This window comes from Dendrobates tinctorius, unplaced genomic scaffold (genome assembly GCF_039654945.1).
Source record: "Dendrobates tinctorius isolate UK_male_01 unplaced genomic scaffold, ASM3965494v1 ptg000332l, whole genome shotgun sequence".
Classification (NCBI taxonomy): Eukaryota; Metazoa; Chordata; class Amphibia; order Anura; family Dendrobatidae; genus Dendrobates; species Dendrobates tinctorius.
In genome coordinates, this window is record NW_027361998.1 from 12,588,022 (window position 1) to 12,610,108 (window position 22,087).

The window sequence follows — 22,087 nt, forward strand, 5'->3', positions numbered from 1 at the left end:
CGGCTCGTTTTTTGCGGGACAAGATGACGCTCTCTGCGGTACCATGGCTATTTATATCCGTCTGTTTGATCGCATGTTATTCCACTTTTTGTTTGGCGGTTTGATCATAAAGCATGTTTTTTTGCCCCTTTTTTTTTTTTAAGGGGTTCACTAAAGAGGTTAATTAGTGGGACAGTTTTATAGGGCGGGTCGTTACGGACTGTGTACTTTTAATGTTTTATTGTTTTTTTTTATTTACATAAAGAAATTAATTTATTGGGGAATATTTTTTTTCTTTATTTAGGAATTTAAAAAAATATATTTTTACCCATGTTAAATTTTTTTTATTTACTTTTTTACTTTATCCCAGGGTGGGACATCACTATATAGTGTCAGATCGCTAATCTGACACTTTGCAGAGCACTATGTCAGATCAGCAATCTGACAGGCACTGCAGGAGGCTTGACTGTGTCTGTTCTCAGCAGGCACTGACAAGCCGCCTCCCTGCAGGGCCCGGAAGGACCCCGCAGCAATCTTGGATCCGGAGGCCTGCAGGGAGGAGGCCCTTGGAACAACGCGATCACATCGCGTTGTTCTGAGGGTCTCAGGGAAGCACGCAGGGAGCCCCCTCCCTGCGCGATGCTTCCCTATGCTACCGGAACACTGCGATCATGTTTGATCGCAGTGTGCCGGGGTTAAAGTGCCGTGTGCACGGCCGATTGCTATGATGTACTATTCTGTCCATGCGAAGTAAAGCCCAGGTCACAGGGACGGAATAGGACGTCTAATGTCAGAGAGGGGTTAATCTAATTTATTATAGTATTAATCTAGTGGAATGTATTGTTGAAGTGTGCGCCATAGAGACTGGCAGTCCCATGGTGGAGAGATGATCAAGAGCTTTGGTTAAACTCCAAAAATATAATTTGGAGAATGGGGAAGAAGGATGGATAGGTGATGAAATGATAATCTTGGCACTGAATGACTAGAGCCTAAAACATGATACAACTGAAAGTCAGTACAATATACAGCAAGTAAAACAGGTAAAAGTAGATCACATAAGGCCACTTACCTTCTTATCAAGCAAACAGCCAAAAATAAATATGAAAAACCCCTGCAGGAGAGAAGAAGAGATCAGGACGACAGATCTCCATAAAGTCAGGAACGTCGATCGGTTACATTTGCAGATAGAATGGTGAAGTATTTACATCTTAGGGTCTGATGAGCTGTTAACCAATTTCCCAATGAATAACATAAATATTCACTCTTGCTATGTTTTTAGTACAGATTTTAACTTGCTAATAAATAAATAAATGAATGAATGAAAAATAACACGATTTGGGGGTCCCCTTATTTTTAATATCCAGCCAAGGGAAAACAGACAGCTGTGAGCTGGTATTAAAATGCTGGGAAAAGAGCCAATATCCATTGATCTTCCCAACCTATTAATATCTGCCCCATCTGTCTGCTTTGCCTTTGCTGGTTATGAAATACTATTTTTAATAACTAACTAAGGCAAAGCAGACAGCTGGAGGCTGATATTAATAGGCTGAGAAAGTCCATGAATATTGGCCCCTTCCCAGCCTAACAAGACCAGCCCTCAGCCACCCCAGAAATAGTGCATTCATTAGATAGGATGGATTTCCAATAAAGATTTTTTTGTGTGTGTGTTTATTTCTTCTGACTACTGGGTTAGTATTGAGGGTGTCTGACAGACGACTCTCCATTACTAAATCATGGGCTTGATGTTAACACCTGCTGCTGATCCCACAATCCCATTACCCCCATTGACACCGCATCAGAGCAATCTGGAAGAGGCGAGATATTGCTCCAGAATTGGCCATCTAATGGATGAGCCTTTTCTGGGGTGCCTGAAGGATGGTTTTGTTAGGCATGGAAGGGGCCAATATCCATGGTCCTTCCTAACCTATTAATATCAGCCCCCTGCTGTAAGCTTTGCCTTAGCTGGTTATAAAAATAGAGGGGATGCCACATCATTTTCTTAGGGTACCCTCATTTTTAATAACCAACAAAAGGCAAAGCAGACAGCTGGGGCTGATATTAATAGGCTGGGAAGGTCCATGGATATTGGCTAGCTCACATATGTCTGCTTTCCTTTGGATGGTTATTAAAAAATAGGGGGGACAATGTGGTGAAGGTGCTTTTTCCAGCATGATGTAATGTAGACCACGTCACAAGACAAAAGTGAGAACTAATTGGTTTGGTGAAAAAAACATTGACATTTTAGGTCCACGGCTGGGAAACTCCCCAAATCTCAGTCTCATTGAGAACCTGAGGTCAATTATCCAAAAAAACCCAGAAAGAGTGATAACCTTCCAGCATTGATGAGACAAGAACAGGCGGCCAACAGTCAGGATCTGCCTAGAAGTCGATATCCAGCTGCCAGGAGGGTGAAGGAGAAGTGTGGAGACTAAGGGGCAGCGCTGGAAATATTGAAATTTTACAGAAACTTTATTGATTTGTCAAGAAAAGTGTAACAATGAACGGAATGTTTATAATTGTACTTCAGTAACCATAGAAACAACGCCTAAAAGAGTGAAAACACGGAGGAGGCAAAATGTGGTTACCAAAACTTGTTGTCAGTCTCAAGACTTTTGGCCAGGACTTTACCTGATCAGCTTCATGTGATCAGTGGTTGGTTGGGTGGATGTAGGTATAACTTGCGATGAAATAGATTAGATGTGGTTTTTTTTTATCCCATTGATTCCCATCAACAATAGTCTAAGGATCCTTAGTCAATAATGTAAGGAGCATAGGTCAAATTGGTTAGATCAGGAAGCATTTTAGGATCCATATCGCAATTATAACACTTGGATCCCTCTTTTCGGTTCTACAGAACAGAAATGAACCAAGAAAATCTGAAATAATATTTGTTACATGAACCCTAAAATGTCATCAAATCACAATGTTTCCAACAGCTGCAGCAACCACTGATAACCTTCAGCTTTATAACCCATCTTTCCGGATCCCAATCACCCTGTATCTATTACTGGTATGTCCACTGGCTGCTTTCTCACCTTATTTCCTTGATTCTAACACACAATTTGGCCTTATCTGTCCATGTGAATCAATCTCCTTTTGCATTTTCGCTTCTGACTCCTAATTAATCATCTCCTGTGTTTGTGTCCAGTCTTCCTGCTGCTCCTCCCTTTGGATCACACCTGGGCCTTTTCATGTGCTGTTAAGTTGCTATAAATTCAGAGACCTTGGGCTGTCTTTTGCAAGGATGTCTTTTATAAGGATAACTTCAGACATGAGCCAGAAGTGACCAGAAGGTACGCCTAACCTCTGTTAAAATATACAAAATTTCTTTCTGTCAGCTCCACACTTACTCTCACCATGCTGACATATGCTCTAATGGTTTTGGCTCCATTACTCCTGACTCTCCTTCGCTATCCACAGACCCCAGCACCTTCTAACCAAATAATAATCTCTTCTTTTCCCTTGCCCCCCCACCTAACCTCATCCGCTGACCTCCTCCTCAACCTCAGATCTCTCCTAATAACACAAGTAATCACCCAATCTCATCCTCCCACTTGCTCTGCCTCTCTCTGCTTTTCTTCACTGCTGGCAACATATCTCCCAACTCTGGACCCCCACAGCTCATACGTCCCATTATTACCCCCTTCTATCGTTCCCAAACCAACACAAACACCTGAAAGCTTTCCAACCTCAAATCCTTGCCCTTGAAGCCCACCACCCTGCTCCCTCTCTCTGGATCACTCTGGAATGCCCGCTCCATCTGCAATAAACTCCATGTGATTCATGACCTCTTTACCTCCCACAATTTTTCCTTCCTTGGCCTCACGGAAACATGGCTGACACCCTCCGTCACCGCCTCCCCTACTGTGCTATGCTATGGTGGCCTCCACTTCACCCACACTCCTCACCCTGGCAACAGACATGGTGGAGGAGTGGGCCTTCTCCTTTCTTACAATTGCACCTTCAACCCAATCCCACCTCTTCCCTCCCTTGTCCTCCCCTCTTTTGAAGTCCACTCTGTCCGCATCTACTCTCCCTACAACCGCCAAGTGGCCGTCAAATACCGACCTCCAGGCCCGACCACTGCCTTCATTGACCAAGTATCTACCTGGCTCCTTCACTTTCTCTCTGCTGACATTCCCGCCATCATCATGGATGACTTCAACATCCTCATTGACACCCACCAGTCAGCAGCCGCAAAACTCCTGTGGCTCACTTCATCTTTTGGACTTACTCAGTTGTCCTCCTCAGCCACCCACACAAGCGGACACACATTAGACCTGGTCTTCACCAGTCTCTGCTCCCTATCTAACTTCACAACCTCCCCTCTACCTCTATCTGACCACCATCTACTCATTTTCTCATCCCTGTCCTCCTCACCCGTCACCCATGTCCAGCAACATCCACACCCCCGCAGAAACCTAGCACATCTAGACACCCACATACTCTCTGACTCTATCATACCACTGTCCTCCATAGCTTCACTCCATGACACTGACACTGCCACTAGTTTCTACAATGCCACTCTTGCATCAGCCATCGACTCAGTCGCCCCGTCATGCATAGCAGAGTGCGACGAATCAGTAGACAACCCTGACACAATAACACCACTAAAAAGCTTCGTCAAGCATCCAGAATTACTGAACGGCGCAGGAAGAAAACGCATTCCCAAGACGACTTCACTGCACTCAAACAACCAACACATGCATTCAAATCTGCCCTCACCTCTGCTAAACAGGCCTACTTCACATCCCTTGTATCTTCCTTATCCCACAACCCCAAACAGTTGTTCAATACTTTTAAATCCCTCCTCTGCCCACCACTGCCCCCTCCAACTTCCCTAATCTCTGCTGAGGACTTTGCCACGCACTTCAAACACAAGATAGACAAACCCCATAACCTCCCTACTAGAGTTGAGCGAAACGGGTCGAAAAAATTCAAAAGTCGCCGACTTTTGGCAAAGTCGGGTTTCATGAAACGAAACCCGACCCTAGGATGAGGTCGGCCACGAGGTCGCGTTTCAAAAGTTTGTTTTGCGCTCTTTTTCAGCCAATCAGGATCCACGGACACTGTGGGCAACGTGATGACATAGGCACGGGTCACCACCATCTTTCAGAAGGGCATGCAAGTGATTGGCTTGCTTTGGTGGGCGTCACAGGGGGTATAAAAGGGCGTGCACGCCGACCGCCATCTTACTTCTGCCGATCTTAGTATAGGGAGAGGTTGCTGCTGATTCTGTAGGGAGAGCGTTAGGCAGGGAAGAAGACAAAAAAACTGCTTCTGCTGCTAGCGATTTGGCCTGCACAACACACAAGTCACTGTGTGTGCAGTGCAAGGGGAGGCTATATTGTGGTGTATCAGTGGTGTTGGTTGTTGGGCTGCCTTTTAAGGCTTCCTGACACGCTGGCATTGCTGTTTACCCACTGCTCCGCAAACTGCTTTTTTAAAAGCAATCCAATCTCCCTTATCCTCTCGTCACTTTGGTCACAGGCAGCTGTGCCATCGAGCGTGTCACATAGCGCTCAGATATCAGTGGGCCGCACACAATCCACAAGTGTCCAGTGTCCACAAGTGTACGCAGATTCAAAATCTCCATTATCCTCTCGTCACTTTGGTCACAGGCAGCTGTGCCATCGAGCGTGTCACATAGCGCTCAGATATCAGTGGGCCTCACACAATCCACAAGTGTCCAGTGTCCACAAGTGTACGCAGAGATTCAAAATCTCCATTATCCTCTCGTCACTTTGGTCACAGGCAGCTATGCCATCGAGCGTGTCACATAGCGCTCAGATATCAGTGGGCCGCACACAATCCACAAGCGTCCAGTGTCCAAAAGTGTACGCAGAGATTCAAAATCTCCATTTCCTCTCGTCACTTTGGTCACAGGCAGCTGTGCCATCGAGCGTGTCACATAGCGCTCAGATATCAGTGGGCCGCACACAATCCACAAGTGTCCACTGTCCAAAAGTGTACGCAGAGATTCAAAATCTCCATTATCCTCTCGTCACTTTGGTCACAGGCAGCTGTGCCATCGAGCGTGTCACATAGCGCTCAGATATCAGTGGGCCGCACACAATCCACAAGTGTCCACTGTCCACAAGTGTACGCAGAGATTCAAAATCTCCATTATCCTCTCGTCACTTTGGTCACAGGCAGCTGTGCCATCGAGCGTGTCACATAGCGCTCAGATATCAGTGGGCCGCACACAATCCACAAGTGTCCACTGTCCAAAAGTGTACGCAGAGATTCAAAATCTCCATTATCCTCTCGTCACTTTGGTCACAGGCAGCTGTGCCATCGAGCGTGTCACATAGCGCTCAAATATCAGTGGGCCGCACACAATCCACAAGTGTCCACTGTCCACAAGTGTACGCAGAGATTCAAAATCTCCCCTGTCCTATAGACACCTTGTACCTTGTTTTACATTACTATATAGTTTGTTGGATTTTGTCTACATTTCTACCAAAAATGAGGAAGGCTGGTGGAAGAGGCCGTGGAATTGGGCGGGGGTTGGCAGCTGGTAATGATGGTGTTGGTGGTGGATCTGATGGTAGTGGCAAGAGCAAAATAGGACCGAATGCAGGAGGTGCTGACCCTGCGTCATCGTCTGGCTACATAAGGACTCGAACGCTTAGTTTTCTAGGAGTTGGCAAACCGCTTTTAAAGGCAGAGCATCAGGAAAAAGTTTTGTCTTACATTGCTGACTCAGCCTCCAGCTCTATCGCCTCCTCTTCTTCAGTTGTAAAAAGTAAAAGCACTGAGTCGTCATTGGAGGCTCATGTTCATGAACCACACCTTTCCTTGTGTCCTTCACCCCAACCAAGATTGAAGGATGACGCAGGCCATACTACTGATTACGCCATGGAGCTGTTTTCGCATACCATGCCTGGATTATCAAGTCAAATGGTGAATTACCCAGGCCAAGATGAATCTGACATGGAGTGCACTGATGCACAGCCGCTGATGGATGATTCTGCTGGTACATTCACTCAGAGCACTACATTGTCATCGCAGTGTACAGAGCCAGATTTTGACCCTGATGAGACTCAGGTGCCCCTTCCCGCACACTATACCACCATACACGGTGACACAGAGGAAGGTGCACATGACATAGAAGAGGAGGTGATGGATGACCCAGTTGTTGACCCAGATTGGCATCCATTGGGGGAAGAGGGTGCTGCTTCCAATAGCTCAGATGAGGAGCATCCACAGCAGACATCGACATCGCAACAGCTGTTATCTGGCAGGCCCGGAGCACTCCAAAGACAGGTTCCAAACATCAAAAGAGTTGCTGGACAGCTTGTCCAGAGGGTCAAAAGATCACAGCGTGCTAGGCCGCAAAATGTCTGCCAAAGTAGGAAGAGTGCAGTGTGGCACTTTTTTGAACAAAATCCTCATGATCAGGCCAAGGTTATCTGTAAGAAGTGCGCAAAGACCTTTAGCCGAGGGAAAAATCTGAAAAATTTGAATACCAGTTGCATGCTTAGACATTTAACCAGCATGCACTTGCAAGCGTGGACACAACACCAAACCTCAAGTGCCACATGTGCAACTGATCACAACGAAGGTAGTCAGCAACGCTACATTGTTTCCCCCACTGTAAGCCCACCGGTTAGCACAGCAGCAAATGTTGAGGTGTCGTTGCAAGGCCACAGCAGTCAGGGAATCCCACTGTTATATCAACGAAAGACTGATTCTAGGCCATCAGAAAGAACACCAACTCCATCACCATCATCAACCCTCTCTCAGTCCGCCCTGTCCACCGCTACTTCCACCATATGCAGCTCTCAAGTCCAGCTCACCCTCCCAGACACTATGAGTAGGTCAAGAAAGTACTCAGTCTCTCATCCGCGTACACTGGGTTTGAACGCCCACATTGCCAAACTAATCTCGTTTGAGATGATGCCCTTTTGGTTGGTGGAAAGCACAGCTTTCCGCGAACTCATGGCCTATGCAGTACCACGCTATGACCTACCCAGTCGCCACTTCTTCTCTCGCAAAGCCATCCCAGCCCTCCACCATCATGTGAAAGACCGCATTGTCCATGCACTCAAGCAGTCAGTGAGCGGAAAGGTGCACCTCACAACTGATGCATGGTCCAGTCGGCATGGCCAGGGCCGTTACGTGTCCATCACTGCGCACTGGGTTAATGTGGTGGATGCAGGGTCCACAGGGGACAGCGGTGGTGGGACAGTGCTGCCTAGCCCACGGTATAGGAAACAGTTGGCTGTAGGCGTTCGACCCTCATCCTCCTCCTCCTCCAGAAGCGACAGCTCGTCCACAGAGCGCAGTCGTACGAGCACTCCATCTGCAGCTGCCACTGTTGCACACGATGTGTCCCCCTATCGAGCAGCTAGTGGAAAGCGTCAGCAGGCTGTGTTGCAGATGATGTGTTTGGGCGACAGACATACCGCCGAGGTGCTGGCCGAGTACTTGAAGCGACAAACTGAGTCATGGCTGGGCAGTGTACATCTTGAGGCAGGCAAGGTAGTTAGTGATAACGGCCGTAATTTTGTGGCAGCCATAGCCCTTTCAAAACTCAGCCACATACCTTGCTTGGCTCACACCTTGAACCTGGTGGTGCAGTGCTTCCTCAAAAATTATCCGGAGTTAACAGCCCTGCTCCAGAAGGTGCGAAGACTGTGCGCGCACATCCGCCGGTCGCCTGTACACTCCGTTCGTATGCAGAAGCTGCAGCGATTGCTCCACCTTCCCAACCACCGCCTCATTATCGACATTGCAACAAGGTGGAACTCCACCCTGCACATGGTGGAGCGGCTGTGCGAGCAGAGGCAGGCCATAATGCATTTGTGGGAGGATACACGGCCAGGCACTTTGAGAGCAGACATGGAGTTGACAGGTGTGCAGTGGTCGAAGCTGAAAGACCTTTGTAAAGTCCTTCAGTGTTTTGAGGAATGCACACGGCTGGTAAGCGCAGACGACGCCATCCTAAGCATGAGCATCCCACTTATGCGTCTGCTCATGCAAACTTTGACGCACCTTAAGGAGCAGGCGTCTGCAGCCAATGTTGATGAGGAGGAAGAGGAGGAGGGAATCCTTGATGACATTCAGCCATTGTCTGCTCAGGGACCTCTCCTGGACGAGGTGGAGGAAGAAGAGGAGGAGGAGGAGGAGGATGATGGGGATGATTACTTAGGGGAGGAGGATGCATCTCGTGGGGCAAGTGAAAATGTTGGCGTGGCAAGGTCTGGTACAGGATTTGTGCGTGACTGGAGGGATGTGGATTTGCCAGAAAGTGCTCCTCCACCCAGCACTCGCAGTGCATCATTGACACCGGGAACATTGGCCCACATGTCAGATTATGCCTTGCGGATCCTAAAAAGGGACCCCCGCATTGCCAAAATGATGAACGATGACGACTACTGGTTGGCCAGCATCCTGGATCCACGCTATAAAGGCAAATTACAAAACATCATGCCACAGGAGAACCTTGACCTAATATTGGCTAATAAACAAGCAACTCTGGTAAATCGGTTGCTTGAGGCATTCCCAGCAAACAGCAGCGGTGATGGTTCTCACACGAGCCGTACGGGCCGGGGGCAGCTTGGCAGAGGTGTTCGTGGTGCACACAGCAGAAGTGGCGTTGGAGACAGGGGTTTCATGACAATGTTGTGGACTGATTTTTCAAATACCGCTCACACAACTGGTAATACTGCATCGATGGAAAGTGACAGGGGACAGCAGTTGTCAACTATGGTTACAAACTACTTTTCCTCCCATATCGATGTTCTCCCACACAGGTCATTCCCCTTTGACTATTGGGCCGCTAAACTGGACACCTGGCCTGAACTGGCCCAATATGCCTTACAGGAGCTCGCTTGCCCAGCTGCAAGTGTGCTATCGGAAAGAGTCTTCAGTGCAGCTGGATCAATCCTGACAGAAAAAAGGACCCGTCTGTCAACCCAAAATGTGGATGATCTAACCTTCATTAAAATGAACCACGCATGGGTTTCCAAGGATTTTGTCCCACCTTCCCCTGATGACACATAGGGTGACAGAAAAATGGCTTGCTTTGGTCCACCTCTTCCTGGTACTTCACCTATTTCGCCTTTTGCATCAGTTGAATGTCCAACATCAACATATGCCACTTTCTAAAACTCCCTAACTGTGCTGCCTCCCCCCCATGGCCGGGGTCACCACCTAGCGCACGACACCATGCGAGTGCCGTTGCCCTGGACAGGTGGGTAGGCCGACTCTTGGGCGCGGGCACTGGCACAGGGTCCCTCATAGTGCAATCAAGTGTCTCTGACGGTGGTGGTGCACACCCGCCGTCAGACACACCGCTGTACTATGAGGGGCCCAGTGCCAGTACCGACGCCCACGAGTGGGCCCCCCTTGCTTGGCCAGGGCCCCAGCATTTGCAATCTTTACCTCTCCCTGCTCCTCCGCTGTGTAATCTGGGCCGTCAAATCCATACTGTGCCTGACACCGTCTGAGCCTGCCTCCTGAGACATATATTTTGAATGTGTACGCTATCCATACATGTTATCCGGGGATACGGTACCCTTTCTAACCTTTGTGCAATGACGTGCAATCCATACTGGGCCTAACACCGTCTGAGCCTGCCTCATGCTGTATAGACATATATTTTGAATGTGTACGCTATCCATACATGTTATCCGGGGATACGGTACCCCTTCTAACCTTTGTGCAATGACGTGCAATCCATACTGGGCCTAACACCGTCTGAGCCTGCCTCATGCTGTATAGACATATATTTTGAATGTGTACGCTATCCATACATGTTATCCGGGGATACGGTACCCTTTCTAACCTTTGTGCAATGACGTGCAATCCATACTGGGCCTAACACCGTCTGAGCCTGCCTCATGCTGTATAGACATATATTTTGAATGTGTACGCTATCCATACATGTTATCCGGGGATACGGTACCCTTTCTAACCTTTGTGCAATGACGTGCAATCCATACTGGGCCTAACACCGTCTGAGCCTGCCTCATGCTGTATAGACATATATTTTGAATGTGTACGCTATCCATACATGTTATCCGGGGATACGGTACCCCTTCTAACCTTTGTGCAATGACGTGCAATCCATACTGGGCCTAACACCGTCTGAGCCTGCCTCATGCTGTATAGACATATATTTTGAATGTGTACGCTATCCATACATGTTATCCAGGGATACGGTACCCTTTCTAACCTTTGTGCAATGACGTGCAATCCATACTGGGCCTAACACCGTCTGAGCCTGCCTCATGCTGTATAGACATATATTTTGAATGTGTACGCTATCCATACATGTTATCCGGGGATACGGTACCCCTTCTAACCTTTGTGCAATGACGTGCAATCCATACTGGGCCTAACACCGTCTGAGCCTGCCTCATGCTGTATAGACATATATTTTGAATGTGTACGCTATCCATACATGTTATCCGTGGATACGGTACCCCTTCTAACCTTTGTGCAATGACGTGCAATCCATACTGGGCCTAACACCGTCTGAGCCTGCCTCATGCTGTATAGACATATATTTTGAATGTGTACGCTATTCATACATGTTATCCGGGGATACGGTACCCCTTCTAACCTTTGTGCAATGACGTGCAATCCATACTGGGCCTAACACCGTCTGAGCCTGCCTCATGCTGTATAGACATATATTTTGAATGTGTACGCTATCCATACATGTTATCCGGGGATACGGTACCCCTTCTAACCTTTGTGCAATGACGTGCAATCCATACTGGGCCTAACACCGTCTGAGCCTGCCTCATGCTGTATAGACATATATTTTGAATGTGTACGCTATTCATACATGTTATCCGGGGATACGGTACCCCTTCTAACCTTTGTGCAATGACGTGCAGTCCATACTGGGCCTAACACCGTCTGAGCCTGCCTCATGCTGTATAGACATATATTTTGAATGTGTACGCTATCCATACATGTTATCCGGGGATACGGTACCCCTTCTAAAATTTGTGCAATGATGTGCAATCCATACTGGGCCTAACACCGTGTGAGCCTGCCTCATGCTGTATAGACATATATTTTGAATGTGTATGCTATTCATACATGTTATCCGGGGATACGGTACCCCTTCTAACCTTTGTGCAATGACGTGCAATCCATACTGGGCCTAACACTGTCTGAGCCTGCCTCATGCTGTATAGACATATATTTTGAATGTGTACGCTATTCATACATGTTATCCGGGGATACGGTACCCCTTCTAACCTTTGTGCAATGACGTGCAATCCATACTGGGCCTAACACTGTCTGAGCCTGCCTCATGCTGTATAGACATATATTTTGAATGTGTACGCTATTCATACATGTTATCCGGGGATACGGTACCCCTTCTAACCTTTGTGCAATGACGTGCAATCCATACTGGGCCTAACACCGTCTGAGCCTGCCTCATGCTGTATAGACATATATTTTGAATGTGTACGCTATCCATACATGTTATCCGGGGATACGGTACCCTTTCTAACCTTTGTGCAATGACGTGCAATCCATACTGGGCCTAACACCGTCTGAGCCTGCCTCATGCTGTATAGACATATATTTTGAATGTGTACGCTATCCATACATGTTATCCGGGGATACGGTACCCCTTCTAACCTTTGTGCAATGACGTGCAATCCATACTGGGCCTAACACCGTCTGAGCCTGCCTCATGCTGTATAGACATATATTTTGAATGTGTACGCTATCCATACATGTTATCCGGGGATACGGTACCCCTTCTAACCTTTGTGCAATGACGTGCAATCCATACTGGGCCTAACACCGTCTGAGCCTGCCTCATGCTGTATAGACATATATTTTGAATGTGTATGCTATCCATACATGTTATCCGGGGATACGGTACCCCTTCTAACCTTTGTGCAATGACGTGCAATCCATACTGGGCCTAACACCGTCTGAGCCTGCCTCATGCTGTATAGACATATATTTTGAATGTGTACGCTATCCATACATGTTATCCGGGGATACGGTACCCCTTCTAACCTTTGTGCAATGACGTGCAATCCATACTGGGCCTAACACCGTCTGAGCCTGCCTCATGCTGTATAGACATATATTTTGAATGTGTACGCTATCCATACATGTTATCCGGGGATACGGTACCCCTTCTAACCTTTGTGCAATGACGTGCAATCCATACTGGGCCTAACACCGTCTGAGCCTGCCTCATGCTGTATAGACATATATTTTGAATGTGTACGCTATCCATACATGTTATCCGGGGATACGGTACCCCTTCTAACCTTTGTGCAATGACGTGCAATCCATACTGGGCCTAACACCGTCTGAGCCTGCCTCATGCTGTATAGACATATATTTTGAATGTGTACGCTATCCATACATGTTATCCGGGGATACGGTACCCCTTCTAACCTTTGTGCAATGACGTGCAATCCATACTGGGCCTAACACCGTCTGAGCCTGCCTCATGCTGTATAGACATATTTTGAATGTGTACGCTATCCATACATGTTATCCGGGGATACGGTACCCCTTCTAACCTTTGTGCAATGACGTGCAATCCATACTGGGCCTAACACCGTCTGAGCCTGCCTCATGCTGTATAGACATATATTTTGAATGTGTACGCTATCCATACATGTTATCCGGGGATACGGTACCCCTTCTAACCTTTGTGCAATGACGTGCAATCCATACTGGGCCTAACACCGTCTGAGCCTGCCTCATGCTGTATAGACATATATTTTGAATGTGTACGCTATCCATACATGTTATCCGGGGATACGGTAACCCTTCTAACCTTTGTGCAATGACGTGCAATCCATACTGGGCCTAACACCGTCTGAGCCTGCCTCATGCTGTATAGACATATATTTTGAATGTGTACGCTATCCATACATGTTATCCAGGGATACGGTACCCTTTCTAACCTTTGTGCAATCACGTGCAATCCATACTGGGCGTGAGAACGGCTGGCGAGCTGTTAAGCAAGCTACAGCACCTGTCCAGACAAGTACAGGGATTCCCTAGCGAGGAGACTTATTTGATTGTTTTCTATGTTGGGACAGCAATTTTTGGGGAGCACTATACTCTGGAGAATGATAGATGGGGCCCACCATACACTGGAACATTCCAAAGGTGGACATCAGACACTGGAGCAGCATTTACAGGGCCCATTATACACTAGAGCAGTAGAAATGGGGCCCATTATGTTTGGAGCATTATTTGGGCCCATAAGACAGTGGAGCTTCATCCATGGGGACCAACATATACTGTAGCATTATGTGGAGCTCATCATATACTGTTTCAAACATTATATGGGACCAATGATTCTGTATGGAGAAATAGATGGGCCTCGTCATGAGATGTAAAAAGTGAGGTATTTTTCATTGTACTATACCGCTATTTCTCTGCCGTATTGGAGCATGATGAGTTGTGGTATGTGTTAAAGGGGCGCTCTTTCGCCCAGGGCACATGAAAACCTGCAGCCAGCCCTCCCCCCCACAAATTTAGCCAAATAACCCCCATTTTTCAGTGCGTAACTTGTATTATGAAGTTAATTAAGGTTGACAAGCTTAAGTAAGAAGAATTGATGCTTTTGGCATTCAAATGGGCACTGTAGGTGTGTTTCCTGTCCTCCTCTCACTGCCGACTTTTATTCCCCATTGACTTACATTGGGTTTCGTGTTTCGGGACGACCCCGACTTTTCCCTATAATCGGACGATCTTGCTCGACCCGACTTTTGGAAAAGTCGGGTTTCACGAAACGAAACACGACCCTAAAAAAGCAAAAGTCGCTCAACTCTACTCCCTACCTAACATCATTGAAGGGGAGCTTGCTCATCTTTTCTCCAAATCACACCTCACCACTTGTGCACTCGACCCCATCCCATCCCACCTCCTCCCCAACCTCACCACCACTCTTATCACATCCCTAACCCACCTCTTCAACCTATCACTTACTTCTTGTACCTCCCCTTCTGCTTTCAAACATGCCACAATCACGCATATCCTCAAAAAGCCAACTCTCGACCCAATAGCCATGTTCAGCTATCGCCCAATATCGCTGCTCCAATTCGCTTCCCAACTCCTGGAGCAGCACATCCACACTGACCTTTCCTCCCACCTCTTATCTAACTTGCTCTTTGACAATCTACAATCTGGTTTCTGCCTCCATCATTCCACTGAGACAGCCCTGACCAAAATTACCAACGACCTACTTACTGTACAGCCAAAGCTAACGGACAATACTCTATATTCCTCCTTCTAGACCTGTCCTCTGCTTTCGACACAGTTGACCACTGCCTTCTACTACAGATCCTCTCCTCCTTTGGCATCAAAGACCTCACCCTATCCTGGATCTCCTCATACCTTTCCAACCGCACATTCAGCGTCTCCCACTCCCACACTACCTCCTCATCCCACCCTCTCTCTGTTGGAGTCCCCCAAGGCTCTGTTCTAGGACCCCTACTCTTCTCAATCTATACACTTGGCCAGGGGCAACTCAAAGTCCCATGGATTCCAGTACCACCTTTATGCCGATGATACTCAGATCTACCTCTCTGGCCCAGACGTCACCTCTCTGCTGTCCAGAATCCCGAAGTGTCTATCAGCCATATCCTCCTTCCTCTCCTCTCCCTTTCGCAAACTCAATGTAGACAAATCTGAACTGATCATCTTTCCCCCATCTCACAGATCTTCCTTACCTGACTTATCTATAACAATTGACGACATCACGCTTTCCCCCGTACCAGAGGTCCGCTGCCTCGGAGTAACCCTTGACTCTGCCCTGTCCTTCAAACCGCACATCCAATCTCTTTCCACCTCCTGTCGCCTCCAGCTCAAAAATATTTCCAGAATCCGTCCCTTCCTCAACCCTCATTCTACTAAAATGCTTGTACATGCCCTCATCATCTCCCGCCTTAACTATTGCAGCATCCTTTTCTGTGGCCTCTCTGCTAGCACCCTCGCACCTCTACAGTCCATCCTTAACTGTGCCGCCTGACTAATTCATCTCTCTCCTCGCTACTCCTCCGCTTCTCCCTTCTGCAAGTCTCTTCACTAGCTCCCATTCCCTCAGTGTATCCAATTCAAATTACTAATACTGACCTACAAGGCCATCTATAACCTGTCTCCATATGTTTCTGAACTAATCTCCCGATACCTTCCCTCACGTAATCTGCGGTCCTCCCAAGACCTCCTTCTCTCTTCCACACTTATTCGCTCCTCACCCAACCGCCTCCAAGACTTCTCCCGGATATCCCCCATCCTCTGGAACTCTTTGCCCCAACACGTCTGACTATCAACCCCAATCGGATCCTTCAGACGGAACCTGAAAACCCATCTCTTCAGGAAAGCTTACAGCCTGCAATGACCCCGCTGCCTCACCACTACTGGAGCTACCGCCTCACCAACACTGGAGCTGCTGCAACCCCCCAACCTACTGACTCCTTCCTCACCATCCTGTAGAATGTAAGCCCGAAAGGGCAGGGTCCTCTCTCCCCTCTGTATCAGTCTGTGATTGTTAGTTTGTTTACTGTAGGTGATATCTGTACTTTGTATGTAACCCCCCCTTCTCATGTACAGCACCATGAAGCAATGGTGCTATATAAATAAGTAATAATAATAATAATAATAATAATAATAAGGTGTTCTGACTTGGGTTCATTCCAGACTCACATTCAACATTTTTTAAACAATAACAATAATACTTAAATGCCAAAACCTATCTCAATCCATCCAGAATGGATCAGCCTGGTGTTTCTTACCTTCTAACTCTTTCACTAGGAGGTCATCGACTCCATATCAATCACTATTACACAATTCCAAATATCCACAAAGTAATTCTCAGCTTTGCCCCCTTCACTTCACCATCTCTCCCACGCCTTCCATTTTACCAACAACCCAAGACCCTTCTCCGTCTTCTGTAAATCTCCTGATATCTGTAATACTCCTCCTGTGCTACACCTGAATTTTAAAATGCTCTTTCTTGGTCAGTCAGAATGACATCTAATATTTTCATCTTTGAACATTAGTCTTTTCGAACCTTCACTAATTTCTTCACATATTATTCTTCCTGTTCTTCTCTGCACCAATTCAGACACATGTCTAATCTAATTTCAAGAAAGAAAATTGGCAAACACTGACCTGAAGTGGATTTAGAATACAAAACAAATAGTGTAACGCCACACAGCTCCCATCTGACAATAATGGGATTCCAATAGCCCAGGTCAATCCAAACTGAGGTGTACAGAAGACTACAGCCTTCACCAGTTTCTTGATGACCTCTTCATCCTCATTGCAGCCTTCTGAAATGGACGGTCTGAGAAGTTTACGAATTACCACAAGAAGGACGAGGAAGTTTCCAGACAGAATAATGATGGTTGGGATGTTAAAAGCCATTGAAGCCCCTGAATCAGTGTCCAGCCAGCAAACATTGTCCCTCCTATAATCATTGGTAGGAGAGTAGTACAAGAAGGTTCCCACGGCAATGAGGCTGGGACATACATAACCAAGACCAATAGAAACACTCATGAATTCCTTCTTTGTGATATGATGGAACACAAACACCAAACGGCAAAAAAGAAACAGACTTTGGACTAAGGTCCAGCAAAAGAAAGCTAGGAGTGAAAAATGGGTGCAGAAGGTTAGTCCTACGCAAAGCCGGAGATATTGCTTAGGTGTGATATAACTGGCGGCAATAAATGAGATGTAGCTTAGAAGAAGAAAGATGGAAGCGTTGAGTATGGCGGTATGTCTGTAATAAGCTACAAGGTTCATGGGAAACTTTAGAAGGTACACCTGGAACGTGATACACAACACGAGAGAGAGAATGGAGATAACAAGACCTGCCATGGTGATGTAGTCAAGTGCCGAGTTGTTCTTCAGGGCACTGGGGATGTATTTTGCAATCAACACAGAAAATGATGTGAGATGATGGCAGTAACAGTGGGTTTCTCCATCTTCAATTTCAGTGGTGCACCCCTCTGAAGACCAAATGCTCTTGGTAAAGTTCCAAAAAGCACAAATAGTCGTAGGGTCACAGTAATTTCCATTGGAACATTGGAAGGTCAAGTTGATATTCGGGTTGTGGAAAGTTTTATCATGGACTCGCAAGACGTTGGTTATGATGTTACTGTCTACTTGGTAAATAGATTGCTCTTCTGCTTCATATTGACCTGGGAAGTCCATATTCAGGGTCGCGAAGGACAATAACAAAATGTTGACCAAACAAGCTGGATGAAAGGTTTGCTGACTGTCCTCCTGGGCCAGGGCTAAACTGATATGAGGATTAATACTAAGGGCATTCTCATTACTCATGTTCACGCAAGGGGCTACTAAGCAATGGAACTCAATGTTTTCGTAGGACACATTATAAGACGCATTCACCAACTCCATGCTTTCTAGGAGATTTTCAAAGCAGCGTAAAAGTGTTGGGCTGAGCATGGTGGATGCTTGTTTCCAAGATGTTTCGTTGAGTATTTCATTGACAATGTACAGGATGTCCTAGAAACGAGAAACCAAAAAAATCAATGAGTAAGACTGGCCGACAGTTATTAACATCTGTGTTATATGGAATACAAGTATCTACTATTGGCAACATCTACAAGGTGAGCAGATCTTTGATGGAACGCTATCACCGTGGTAAGAATAGATTTCTGTAGACCTGTTGCATAATAACATATTGTTTTTCCATCTTAGACATGAAGTTCTCTTCACACCATCGGTGGTGGACAAGAAATTTTCCATCCTTAGACCTCTTTGTTCTACTGTCCAGATTTCAGTGGTGGGGAACCATATCCATTGTCCATATGTGGTTGCATCTTTTTGACATTTCACATTGTGTACGATTTTGGCCCAGCATCTTCTGAGCACCTTTACAACATATTCTATTTGTTCCTCTTGGGAATTTCATTACTCACCATCACAGCGCCTGAGGGAAAGCTCAGATTAGACTGGGCAATGTTTTCTGTTATGTTCCCTAGAATATACACGATTAATTCCTCCTCATTTTTCTGAAATCCAGAAGGGCCAATGGAAGTGACGTATGTCTGTAAATCCGGAATGATGCCCAATCCCATTTCTGTAGACATGTTCTGTAAGACCAAGAGATAAAAGTATTCAGAATTGTGGTGGCTCCTCGAGAACATCTGATGACATAAGACCGAAAGCTCGAACAGCAGCTATACATGACTACTTCATTCAGTAAGGAATACAATGGGAACCCGGACAAAAAAGGGGGAGATTTAAGAAGACCAGTCGATGGTACACCACCTATATTTATTCCATAGAGCCCCTGTCCTTAACCTATTTCTTCAAATAAACTTTTTCAAAAGGTTGTCTTAGCTGGAGGGGACTTGAATAAATATGCCCAAAGTCTGCAAATATTTGAGAATGTTCAAGTTGCAAATTTTAAACAGTTTTGGCCCCACTGACGACTTACCGTAGTTGTGTGATTTAACCACTCCATCAGCTGTCTCTTGTCGCTGGAATTGTAGGAGGAGGATCCGGTGGAACCTAAATATTATGGTACATTAGTTATACCTAATCTTAGATGTCACAGAAAATATTAAAAATCCTTGAAGTCACTTATATCCCCCATCCTAAGTCACTCATATCCCCCATCCTTCCCTTTTTTCTCCCCTCTCCCATTTGCCATAAGGAAATAGGAGATAGCACTCAAAGCTGCCGTTATGTAATATTGCAGTGCACAAAGAGATGTGAACCATCTTAATTAACATGCAAGGAGTCCTCTCTGCCCAGGTGACTAAATCAGAATGTGTCATTAAGGCAGAAGAAGTCTTTTTCAAGGAGTTGGACAACAAAAGGATGCCGGTATTTACACGTAAATAACAAAGTGATGGAAACCTTTTGACCGCAGGAAATACACTGTCCACTCAAGGGAAAAATTTTACATGTACACTAGAAATCATTGTCCCCGCAAAAGAAATTGCGACAGGAGTTATTGCATAATTTGGGATTTCCTAAAATCATGAAGGGCTGCGACCAGCCCACAACCGGGCCCATGTGAGGTCATCACCGGGGGGAAGGTTGTGGGTGGGACTCAGGGTCTGATAAAAGATCTAGCTCAATTATGATCTGGGATCCTGTAGAGAGTTGCACACCCGTGAGGGCATGAATCCAGTTTGTTGACTGCCCCCAGCGAAGCGCTCTCCTTTGGCTAAACTGAATCGTCCCTGGGATCGGTATAGTGAGTTTTCCTGTTAATCCCTTTTATTTCATTTAACTGTTTATGCTGTATTGTTTTGTTCCCCTTTGTACATCTTTTGTATTTTTTTCATAAACACTACCTCCCTTTGGATTAGATATAAAATGTAATAGTTCTGTTCCTTCTGTTCTGTAAAGTACGTCTCAAAGCCATAAGCTACCGTAAGTGGTTTCCAATTAGCCAAAACAGAGTGGTGGTGGCGGCGAGTAGTCTGGGGTTATCGGAGAGTTAGCGTTGACCGTGCCGGGGTGTATATACATATTCCAGGTGTTGGAATCCGGAGGTGTATATGCCATACACTCATGGTTAATTTTCCGATAACCGTCCTAGTGGTGCAAACAGGCTGTGTCCTTATCCGTTCATCGTTGGTCAATCGTGTAATTGTTCGGACGATAGGGGGCCGCAGAGAGCTGTTCGCGCCAAAGATCACCGTGGGTGGTACTCGCGACCTTCCCGGGCTGGGATATTGTGAATTTGTGTGATTAATAAAGTCCTGACAAAATAATTCTTGACATTAGAGTATTACAATATATCACAGGTATACGGGGGGGTAAAAGCAGGTACAGAGAGGAAGGTTCCCCAAGAGGGGTGAAATATGTAATGTGTTGTCCTTGACTTTGTCCTAAAACGTGTTTTACCTCTCGTTATCTCAAAAAGGACACATTTGGATGAGACCCATCTGAGGTCAGGACAATTGCACAAAAATCTGTCCGTTTGGGAGGTGAGTATATAACGTCACTTACCTGTTGGCTGAGCTGAATTCGTTGTTGCCAATGTCATACCTGCATTAAAGAAAATTAAAAAAAAAAAAGTAAAATATCCTCCAAATTCCCAAAATACCTATCTCTGGGCCTCACCCCATTCATAATGTAGCTATATAGAGTGGCACAGAGTGTTTCAGGAGAGGACCGTCCTGGGATTGTTGAAGGCTGTAACCACTCCACACAAGGCGATAGGACAAAGGACGTCTCTTACCGGAGGATCCCCCTGTGCTCTGGGAGTCAGTGGACCCCCAGTCTTGGGAAGTGCTTGGGATGGGCCGTAGACTGGAACCCTGCAGTGTTGTCTGGGCAGTAGTTGGACTTGTTTTCAGGGCTGGTGATGTTGATTTTGAGACATCCTGGTGGGTCTCGCTCAGGGTGGTCCCAGGTGAGGCTGTGGTTGTGTCCAAATCTGCAGTAGCCAGGGTGTCTGACTCAGTGGCCACAGGACTCGTTTCTGCCAGAATGCCCGGTCCAAGGGTGCCAGACGATATGGTGGCAGTGGATAGCTTGAAATCTTCAAAGGAATGTAAAAGAAAGGTCAGGAAGATAGGTAGACATCTGTAAAGACTCAGAGCTCGAGGAGTCCCATTGTTACACTCTATTCTTTTAGATAATAATTATTTTGTATTTCTGAAATACAACGTAAATCATTTTCCCCTCCGGCCATTTTTTCTGCAGTTCCTCGACTGCCGCTGATTGTCAGCGCCAACGTCTGCAGCTGCAGAAAGTCTTTATTTCTTGTAAATGCATATACAACAAAGGGTTAATCTATGAGGGAAATATCTGGAAATATCATCCAGAAATCACTGCCAGTTCTTCTGACCATCACACAGTGATGACAAGACTTTACAGGAGAAAGGAATAGAGAAGGGAGGACTGAAATGAGAGGAGTGAGAAGGAGGAAGAAGGATGGAGAATGAAGACCTGAAGGAAGGGAGAGAGATATGAAAGTGACAGATAAAAGAGAGAGTATGAAAGAAGGAAAGTGAAATAAAGGAGGAAAGAAGTGTAGAAGAAAATAGAATGAAAAGAAAGCAAAAGGAAGGATTAGGAAAGAAAGAAAGACACAAAAAGAAAGTAGAAAAAGAGAAAAAAGAAGAAAAAGAGGAAAGGAAAAAAGTAAGAAAAAGAT

General features: G+C 46.2%; 1 protein-coding gene across 1 annotated transcript in view; it reads right to left on the reverse strand.

The window, feature by feature from the left end:
• Nucleotides 1–22,087, reverse strand: part of LOC141074365 (adhesion G-protein coupled receptor F1-like) — a 44,145-nt gene that overhangs the window by 16,756 nt on the left and 5,302 nt on the right. The window contains exons 4-9 of the mRNA XM_073562017.1: nucleotides 21,167–21,469; nucleotides 20,935–20,973; nucleotides 19,406–19,479; nucleotides 18,885–19,058; nucleotides 17,110–18,468; nucleotides 1,049–1,090 (exon numbers count right to left, since the gene is read on the reverse strand). Of these exons, the coding sequence (XP_073418118.1) occupies nucleotides 1,049–1,090; nucleotides 17,110–18,468; nucleotides 18,885–19,058; nucleotides 19,406–19,479; nucleotides 20,935–20,973; nucleotides 21,167–21,469 (1,991 nt within the window). The remainder of the gene's footprint in view (nucleotides 1–1,048; nucleotides 1,091–17,109; nucleotides 18,469–18,884; nucleotides 19,059–19,405; nucleotides 19,480–20,934; nucleotides 20,974–21,166; nucleotides 21,470–22,087) is intronic.